The sequence below is a fragment of the Xenopus laevis genome, chromosome 4L (genome assembly GCF_017654675.1).
Source record: "Xenopus laevis strain J_2021 chromosome 4L, Xenopus_laevis_v10.1, whole genome shotgun sequence".
Lineage (NCBI taxonomy): Eukaryota > Metazoa > Chordata > Amphibia > Anura > Pipidae > Xenopus > Xenopus laevis.
Genome location: NC_054377.1, coordinates 147,667,109 through 147,677,919, shown reverse-complemented (window position 1 = coordinate 147,677,919; position 10,811 = coordinate 147,667,109). Strand labels below are relative to the sequence as shown.

Genomic DNA, 10,811 nt, shown 5'->3' with positions numbered 1-10,811 from the left:
AAATGTGAGTGTGAATCTCCCCTGCCCCTCCCCCACATGACAGCCCCCCTGCCCAAACCTTCCCTTCCCTGAGTGGCCCTTACACTCACACTCACTTACTTACTCGCACTCGCACATTAAACTAAAGTTCCCATAGTAGGACGCGGCAGATGGTGGAAACGTGACTCCCGATCTCCCGATGCGGAGACAGAGAAGCTTCGGAATTTGAGCGCGGCTCCTTTAAGAGAGTCGGGGGCGCGCCAGTTCTATCCGCCCAGTCCCATTGCGCGCGGCCGCGCTCCCTCTCTCTCTCCCTTGGCTTTAAAGTGTGGGGCAGGCAGAGCTCACATGTTACTTCCTGTGTGTGAGATGGAGACACCCCAGAGCCACTGGCACCAGCCCGCGACCCCCTCCCGCCGTCTCCTCGTGGATTAGCGACCCCCGACTCTCTGTGTGTCTGGATATCGGAGCCCCTGGATGTGGGAGCTGTAGCCGCTGTATGAGATCTCCTGCAACTTCCCAGCGACACAAACCCCCGCTACTTCCCCGGATCTCCCCCCGGATCTACCGCCGCTGCCCGGTACTCATTGGGGAGGGGGTCGCCGCCTCGGAGGTGAAAGAGCCAACAAGTCGCCCCCTGTGGCCCCAATGTGCTTGTTGCCATGCGGACAATCGTGCAGCCCGGGACTTGGATCTTCTTCCTGCTGCTCTGTGTCCTCTGTTCTACGGGTAAGTCCAGGGGTCGGGGACAGTTGTGTGTGTTGTATTAATTACTCCTCCTGATTAATAATGGGGCTCAAATCCCAAATAGTTATTCCTGTCCTGCCAATACAATCCCTGACACTATCCCTTTAATTCACATCCAATGCCCCAACTTACTGCCTGGGGTGTAGTTCAGCAACATCTGAATATTGTCTGTAGCTGATTTATATCTTCCTTCTGTATTTCGCCTCCCCAAATACCAACCACCCTCCATCTATTGTTCTTGCTGTGGCTATCTGACTAACACTCCTTGTTGCCCAAATCTGTCCCCTCTCTGAGCTGAGGATCTAGTGCAGGAGAAGCCACAACCCACTTGTGTTTCCCAAACAGAACAGTGAATTCCCTGGAATGAGAATAAATGGGGAATCTGCAACATTCTATCAGTCGCTCTGCAACATTCTATCCCTTTTGTTTCCTTGGACTCCTGACAGTTGCTACATGGCCCTCCGCTGCCAGTGCTGCCCATTATGGGAATATTATTATTATTATTATTATTATGGGAATAAGCAAATCCCTTTGGACAGTTTTTTAGCATGTTCCCCCCCCTGCACCCCTCCACTTGAGGGGGGGGGGATCCGAATTTTCTATGTGGCAGGCTTTTTGGTGCATTGCTTCCCAGTGTGGATCTATATCAGGACAGAGTTAACTGTTTGTGGGGCGGGGGGTACAAGTGAGGTGCAGAGCTCACTAGCGGCTGCAGAGATTTATTTTCTCAGCGCAGGGGCTGCTTCATTCCATTATGAAGGGCATCTTAAAGAGACAGTAGAATAAAATATATACAAGTGAAGAGGGGTCATGTTCATTCTTCTCCTGTGCTAATGTCCCTGTCGCTTTAATATTCTTTATACAAAGAGAGAAAGAGAGCTGTGTGAGCCTCGAGGGGTTAATTTGCATTGCAAATAACAGACAAGAACACTATTGTTTTTACTCGAGAAACGGTGATAACTAGAGGTCAGAAGCTGTTCACGGTGGTCTTTATTCTGTAAATGAGAAGTCGGTCAATTTGGTGGGGGGGGAAGGAGCGTTTATGGAATTTAAGCTGTAGTGAAGTGTAGACCCACCACCACCACCGACCCCTTTGTACATAAAGTTTCCTTATGCGCTGCCCATGGCGATGGTTTTAACTGGGAGTGACGATCAGCCAGCGTCGAATGTACTCTGGTCTCCAGCAGGCGAGGGGTTAATGGCGCTTCACGTTCTCCGGCGTCTTCTATATCGGAGCATTGTGCCATTTCTTTTATCGAGATGATCAATGATTTTCTTTAATTGCCTCTTGACATTGAGACATCGTTTGGAGGGAAGGGGGGGGAAATCGTATCTCTGGTGATTGAAAAGCACTTGTCGGTCTCCCTGCAGCCAGTGACTGTTGTGGTCAGTCTCTCTAATAGCGAGAATATATATATGTGTGTGTGTATATAGGTACATACAGAGAATTTACCTACACCCCTCTATAGTCTCTTTATGTTCTCATTATCACTCTCAATTGCCTCTCCCTGCAAGAATGCATTGTCCGGGTTACTTGACATCTTAAATATGCCTTTTTTTGGGGAGATTTTGTTCCTATGTCGCACTCGGGGAGCTAAAAGAGACACCTAGAAAGAGAGGTCAGATTGTAAGACTTGTATCATCCCATTAGCTGCAGTGACCGACATCTCCTGCAGGGGCGCTGCTGAGCTATGTTTTATAACCTAAAGAGGCTCAAAACGCTCTTTATTTGTATTTTCTGTAATTTATATATTCACCCAGTACCAATATTTTCACAGGACGTATAAATATTTATTATATTACTCTAAAATCTACTAAATCATTCTATTTTGAGGGTTGGTTTTTCATGAATACGCATCATTTATGCTTTAGTCCATGAACTGAAATATTAAAATACCTTATTATATTTTGCCACCCTTTACCTGCTCCTGGCTACAACTCCCAGCATGCTTAGCCAGCCTGAGATCATCTCCGCTGGATGGCAGAAGGTTTATTGAGGAACGTCATTTAGTATCATTAGTTGGAATGTGACAGCTATGACTGTTTAGACTCCCTGCCCGATGTCGATCTTTAATAGAGAACCTTATTTTTTTTTTGAGGAATTTGATTTCAGCCTGTATTTACATCAAGTAAAACTCAGAGGGCACAACAGTTGTTGCATTTTTTTTCTTTGAGGTCCCTATTGAAGATCTAGAGGTCCATGGACTTGGTCAACATGGTGCCTGGAATGCATTTGGCATCTGCTATAACTATGACACAATGTATCGCTGCCCAGATCATGGATGTTGTAATCCAGTAAATTTGTATTGTGTTGTGTTTCCATTAGCGCTCCCTTACCACATCATCTTATTGATTTAACCCTCTTACATATTCATGGCTGTTTCCAGTAGACCAAAGAGGGGACTAGAGAACACAACATTCCTTTTAAATGCAATGGAAGTGTGTAGAGCTACATTTTTCTCTCTGGCTCTTGAGTAATCCTAGTTCTGACGACTTGAGTATCGAAGTCCTTTATGTTCACTATTGAGTGCGTCGTGGTATTGATGGTAGAAGAGAAGCCACCACCGTGTATTGGAGAATTGCTCTCGTAATTGACTGTAGAGGTTGGAACGTCGGCGTAAAGACTCTTTCAAAGTCAAACATTTTTCTCGCTTTGACATGAAATGTTTCGTTGTGTGTGTGGGTGGGTGTGTGCTTCCACTCCATTCTATACATTGAAATAGGGGTGAAGGCTCTAGAGAAGAAACATTTATCTTTCTATTGATTTTGTTCTCAATTCTTGTCCACCGAGTGATGCCCTTCTCTCTGCCTCTGATATTTTACAGTAATTACATTTAGGAGGTTCTCTCTGAGAGTTCTTGAGGAAAACCAGCTTTGATGTAGTCTTAATATGACAGAATAACAAGAACTGATTTAGGCTTTGAAGGTTCTGCAGAGATAGTATTTTACTCTATTTACTCTTGCAGTCATGATTTATCAAAGGATACTTATGGAGGTTTTCAATGTGCAGAAGAATTCCCTTTTATTCTCTACATTCTTCATTTTTTACACATCTCGATGTTGCAAGTGTGGACCTCACGTACTTAGAAGCCTCAATCGTTCTAGATGGACAGTAGAATTCATTCTTGATTCTACTTCTTTCAGGTCAAAAATTCTCCGGTCCATCTAGAAGGGTTGGGGCTTCTAAGTATGCGAGGTCCAAGCCCCAATTACTCTAGATGGACAGTAGAATTCATTCTTAGATAGATCCAGAGAACTATGTCCTGTCTGTGATATTACTTTACATTACCAATTCTAAAAAACATTGAGAACTTCCAAGACCGAGTCTCCTAAAACTGTGATTAGGAGCAATGTAGAACTAAACAGTTGTATATGTGACCATAGAAAAGTAGCTAGAGTCGAGCAGGTTGAGTTGAACCTTCACGCTCTTCACAATCTGTTAGCACCAACTGTTCAGGGTGTGTTGTGCCGTTCACAATGAGATGAACAAACGCTCGCTTGACTTGCATTCTAGGCAATGCCTGCCTTTTGGCTGAGTAACAATTCCATTGCAAGGTCTACAGATCTTCTATTATTCATATAGTTTGTATTTTCCCCCAGCTTCACTTTTGGACAATGAACATGTCTTGTAAATTACATAGTGGCGTAATAACAGGCTCCTGACTAAATCTATATTTAATGGGATCTCTTCTACAAGATATTATTCTTAGCTGAGATCACTCACGTTTTTTTATTTTGTTCGAAATATTCACAGAGCGGCTGATAGTGAATTTCTTGGCCCTTGTTACAGGAACCTGTAATGAGGCAGATTATTATGGATTGCAAGGTCTTGCAAGCAGGGAACCTTTAGCATGCAGCAGCGTATGATTAGTGTTTTTTATTTATTTATTTATTTTTAAGGTACAGAGATGCATATGGTATTAGAAATGACATTTTCCCCCCCATAGCCTCCGGGAAGGAGTTCCGAGCCTGGAAAAGTCATTCATGGTTTTGAAAGGTCTTGAGTATTTACATAAAAATATTTTCTAAGGAAATGTTTGTTCGTTGGGCTACGTGAGTGGTTCCTTTGAAGAACTGTCATTATGTGGCCCGAATAGAGGGAGACTATCCAGTGGCACACGTATAATGGGGTCGTGAAGAAGAGCAGCTGCAAGTAGGGAGTGTTGGAGACACTTTCATCATTTTTGACTTTTGACTGTTGTTGTTGAAGTCCAACGCTTAAGGCGGCCATAGAAGTTACAATTGCAATCTTTCCTGTAAAAGATCTTTCCAAGAAAGATTGTTCTTTTCAATACACACGTGAAGAGCTAAATCGTCGGATGTACATGTAGAAACAATAGAATTCTACCTGTACTTGACAATTGAGCACTAACAATGGGCGATGTCCGATGCCTTTAAAGGAGCCTGATCAAAATTTTCTGGCCAACCCGACTGACAAGCCGACCAATATCCAAGTCTTCTGCCAATATCGTTCGGCTCGTCTCCCACCGCACACGCACCGAATATCATACGAAAATTAGTTTAGTACGATATTATAGGTTTGTCTGTGGCCACCTCTAGAACCCACCGATAAGAGGACAAGCCCGAAAGAAACGGCAACCAATCATATGTTTGCTTTCATGATTCTTACTGCAGCTGACCAATAAAACTAATTGGTGACTACTTGAGTACTGTTAACTGTAGATGTTCCAGGATGGGTTCCATCTCTTATGGGTGATTGGACTTTGCAAAAATGTCTTGGTTTCCAGCTGGCAGAGCTTTTCTCATGGTTACCAGACCTCCTAACATGGTCAAACAAATCTCAGAACATGAGTATGTCTGGATCCTTTCGATGCCTTCTATGCTCGAGTGGAATTTTTCAGGCATTGCTGGCTGTAGGAGTCGGTGGGCACATGGACCTGCATGTTCACCTGTGGGCTTTAAACTACCCCTCACAGAATGGTGATGGGATCAAATGTGGGGACAGAGGTGCAATTGCTCTATATGATGCTGTCCAACTGAAAGAATACTAGTTCCAGGGCCCATGTTCTGACTTGCCATGGGTTCCATAGGATATTTGTATGTTTATTAGTGTTTGGGGCATGTATACATTTCATATGCAATAACTGGACCATTATTTGGAAAAGGGAGGCCAGCACTGCTGTATAAGTGTAAGTATCACTTTAAATAAGAAGCTAGAGTTTAAGCCTGACCCATGGTGTGTATACCAAAGGTTTGATTAGGCTCTGCCGGGTACATATGATTTATGTATGTGCTCTACACCTTGCCACCTGAGCTTGCAACCTGCAGGGCTTATTGACGTTCCATAAGCTTTGTTTGTTCACATTTCTGTAGTTTAAATTACATTAAAATTCTAATTTTCCCGGCCGATACCTTGGTTACATCCTCGGGTTTTATAAATCGTCGCTCCTGTGATACAAGAAAAAACAATTTGTTTTCCATCGGTCGTGTGTATTAATTGTGTCCCTGCGGAGCCCTGGTAAATATTATTGGACTTGAAGACAGAATCTGAGACAAAAACCTTTAAATATGTCATAAGTGAAATTGATCAACAAATCAAGGCAGAAATAATGTTTTGTGCGGCGCTGGCCTTGGGGACATTTGTAATTTACAGAGGACTTATTAGCAGCCGAGCGAGTCTGGATGGTTTTATGACAGTGTATTAGCTGAATGCACAAAAAGCCATCTCACTTATTAATCTGTATTGACGCCTTTTGTGTTCTTGTTTGAATATTGTTGTTATTTACACATTTGTTGGCATCTATACTTTGTCTCTGTTTATGTTCAGATGTAGCTTCTATGATCTGGGTTGGTAGGGACCAAAGGAGTTATTCATGAAAAGGTTCCTTTTGTAAGGAGAAGCCTTCCACAGGGATCCCCAACCTTTTTATCCGTCAGCCTCATTCAAATGTAAAAAGAGTTGGGGAGCAGCACAAGCATGAAAATAGTTCTTGGGGTGTCAAATAATTGCTGTGATTGGCTATTGGTAGCCCTTGTGGACTTAAAGCCTACAGGAGGCTCTGTCTGGCTTTACATCTGGTTTTTATGAAACCAAAACTTGCCTGGAATTCAAAAATAAACACCTGTTTTGAGGCCACTGAGAGCCAACATCCAAGGGGTTGGTGAGAAGCATGTTGCTCAGAGCTACTGGTTGGGGATCAGTGATTTAAGGGGTTCTTGTAAGGGCACAGTTTACCCTATTGCCCCAGTCACTCAGCCAGCTGTTACATGCATAGTCCTAAAATAATGTTTATCCTGATCAGTGTCTATATCTCAAGGCACATCAGTCAAGTACCACTTCATGACTCACATGTGATCTGACCATTGAGCCAATGGCAGAGCAGTTGGATTTAGCTTGACCAAAAACAAATGTATCATTCCCTGTATGGCTAGTCCAAATAGGTCAGGATTAAGGGGCAGATTTATTAAGGTTCGAGTTGTGTTCTTGATGAAAATCTGAGTATTCGAGTGGTATTATTTGGTCAACAAAACATTCAATATTCGAGATTTATTATACCTTGACCCTGGAAATAGCTCGAAACCGAAAATACATGCCTGGAACCATTTGAAGAGATTAACACCCTGCTTGATGTTTGAGTTCGAGAACAATATTCATTTGATTCAAGTTATTTTTCACCAAAAACTCTTTATCAAGTGGAGTTTTTGGGTTGCAGAACCGGGTTTTTGCCATTTGAGTTTCTAGGTCATTCGAGTTCATTCGAGGTAAAATAAAAAATCTTAACATTCGTTTTTGGATAAATCAGTCCGAGTGACTTGACTAGAGACACAAATGGTTTGCACAGGGTTTTGAAACTTGATCTTTAGTTTAGTCTAGAACATAAGGCAAACACCCACTTACTCTGAGTCTTCCGTGATCATGTCTGGTGATTCTTTGCCTGTTGACCTTTAAAACCTACTTATTTGAAAATTTTAGAGCTTGCTTCTCGATTAATGAGGAAAGGGACATTGTCACATCTTGGTCAACTATGTGGCATCACCTAAATTCCCAGTCAGATGTATAGATTAGATTAGATTAGATTAGTACTTGGGTTGATGAATAGTGATTCCCTTGGCGGTCATGTAACTGACACCTTGCTAGACATTCAACTCCTGACACCAGTAGAAGGTAGAAGATCGATTAAAGTTAAGTTGCTTCTACCCAAGCATTACAGTGACCAAGGTGGCTGTTGGCATTCTGGTTCCCTTGTATGTGGTTCATAGGAAGAATGACCTGATTTATTGGTATAACCAGATCACAAGGGCTATTTAAAACCATTGTTTTCCAACTTGCTGTAACCCAAAGCGTGGGACAACCAGATAGTTGCTCAAACCAATTGAACCATACTCAAGATCTGTTTATGCTGCTAAGTATCTATGTTGTTTTCATACCTGTCAAATTCTGACCCAAAATTCTTTAGGTCATTGTTTCCATCTATTATAAGAAAGTTAACACAAGATTAGCCCGTTATAATAGTTATGGCCTGGTAGCTTTGTAGAAACAGTGTACTTCTAAATATATTGATCTTCACAAGTCAGGCAATTACTCTACTGCAACAAAACACCCCAGAGAAACTTCATTTAGCAGCTTAATAGTGTCCACCCCCAAGAAGGACAAACCTAAAGGAACAGTTTTGCTACTTTACGAGGACATGAGAATATTGGCACCTCGGGCTGTAATAAAAGAGTTCATGAGTCAGCCAGAACTTGATGTAGATGACACTCTGGTGTGACCCAAATAATAAAGATTGCTTTAGTGAAGGTCTCGAGATAAGCAACATGTAAAGTTTAAACTCTAAAGTTGGGGTTATAATGATGGGCTGTTATATCATTGACAAAGTGTTTTGCTACGCCAGTTGTAACCATGTTCTTTGAGACATCTTGTTTCTGGGGTCCTTGGCTTGAACCGGAGGAAAGGCAAGCATTCCTTACAGTTAGAAACTAACACCATAGTCAAGATGGCGGCGCCCAGTCCTTCCACGTGGCATGTTCTGATGCCAATGCATCAAAACGTGCGCAGTTGCATGACACCGGCACGTCAAAATGTGCATTGCCAACGCGCAATGTCAGCGCATGACGTCATCACACTCGTTTGCCGCGAAAATCAGCTTATAAAAGACGCCAGAACATTACTGACCTTGCCCAATTATAGGTCCTACTTATTGTGTTTCTGGGTGTGACTTTTATATTGTTGATATTGATTCCTGTTTCTGACTTCGGCCTTGTTATATCGTCTTGAACCTTACTGCCTGGATTGGCCCTTTTGCCTGGACATTTGACTACCCTACTTATTGAACCCTTTTGTACCGTGAACTGTGTTGGACTTGCTGCTTCCTCCTTGGTCCACAAATCGTAGCGGAGCCTTCGGGCCCTGACACTAACTGATTGCTGTAAATAATACTATCAAACACTTCTAATTGGACTATCCTCCTTATTTGGAAATTATTGACCATTGTTGCATTATCACTGCATTCCACCAGTACCTTGAACATTCCTTGTCTGGCCACCTTCTCATTGCCCAGACACCCTTGGACCAGACCTTAGTGATGGCTCTCTTGGTGCATTCTATCAGGCTGGAAACTCAAGCCATAAAACCTCTCCAGGTCTCCTACAGTGCAGTCCCCGGTGTGCCAATTATATAGACACTTTCTGTGCGCTTGTCCAAACAAAATGTGTTTTTTTTTTTATTTCTTCATGTTTTTTGATCCCTTTAGACACCCACATTGTCAGTAGAGAGTATTTCGATTTCTTTCATTTTTTTTTTTTTTTTTTCTGTTTAAACCAATCTAAAAACACAGTGCCGGGGGGAATTCATTGTGCTGGACATCTAAAGAGCCGAAACAAGTGATGGTTTCATTCATTCTAGAAATGGACACGGTTAGCCAGAAGATAAAATATGTATCGCCTGCAAACTGAAATTCTAAAACGTGTCGGGTCCCTTTTTATCATTTCATTTCTGCTACCAAAACCCAAGCTTTTCATGTTAAGAGGCTAGTTTTTTTCTAAAAAAAAAAAAAATATATATTTTACATTTTCTTGAAATATATATTTTTATATACAGGTATAAAACTTCTAATCCAGACCTGGGGGCTTTCTGTAATCTTCATACTTTAAGTCTGCTAAAAAAAAAATGTAAACATATAAACCATATAAAGGTCATGAACTCGCATGAACTCCCAACCCTAACGGCTTCTAATTTAAAGGAGAATTCAACCCTAAAGTTCAAAAAAAAAAAAACCTACCCTACATAGAACCCCAGCTTTAGTGTTACCCCAGGCAAATGCCCCTAACGTATTACTTACTCCTCGGTGCAGATTCAGGCATTGGAGTTCCAGGCGCCATCTTGTTCTCTTCGGAATAAGACCGGTGTGGCGGCGCATGCGCAGTTGTAGCAATTTTCTGTTTTGCGTCAACTGCGCATGCGATGAAACTCACGAAAATTGCTAAAGCGCCGGTCTCATTCCAAAAATTAAGTAAGAGAAGAAGATGGCGCCTGTGAACTCCGATGCCTGTACAGAGGGGTAAGTAAAACATTTGGGGCATTTTCCCAGGATAACACTTAGGCTAGGAGGGAGGGGGGTCTATGTAGGGTAGGGGGGGGTAGGGTTTTTTTAACTTTAGGGTTGAATTCCCCTTTAAGAAAAAAATGGAATGGGGAGAAAAAACTGGAATCAGCAAGTTCTCCATTTTTCCGCTGGAAAAAAATCTTGAATTGATCAAGTTTTCAGGCAAAAATCTCCAAGTGGATTGTGTTGGGCCCATCTACCGGCCAATAGGTTGGTGACTCGGTAAAAAGTGGACTAGCCAACAGTAAAGCTATTCCCCCTGTTTAGGGATGGCTTCGGGAGGAGATATAGAAAAATTTGGGAGAGAAAATCCAATAATGTCTAGTTATATCCAAGCCATAATCTGGAAGCAGTGTTGGACACGCCTTTATTCAGAAAGGAAAGACCTGCAACGGGAATACACTTATGGACTCTCTCCAATTACACAAATACTAAGAAAAACATTGCAGGTGCATTTAATGGTCACAGTTTATTAAAATATAGATATTTTTATTTATATATATTTATTTATATTGTGCCAAC

General features: G+C 42.2%; 1 protein-coding gene across 2 annotated transcripts in view; it reads left to right on the top strand.

Moving 5' to 3' along the window:
- Positions 1-242: 242 nt before the first annotated feature.
- The window catches only part of ptprg.L (protein tyrosine phosphatase, receptor type G L homeolog), a 335,758-nt gene continuing 325,189 nt past the window's right edge, over positions 243-10,811 (top strand). Inside the window, exon 1 of one of the 2 annotated variants that reach the window (XM_041590932.1) lies at positions 243-708. In XM_041590932.1, coding sequence (XP_041446866.1) covers positions 642-708 — 67 coding nt within the window. In that variant the 5' untranslated portion in view covers positions 243-641. The remainder of the gene's footprint in view (positions 709-10,811) is intronic. The other variant, XM_041590933.1, reaches the window with a different exon arrangement.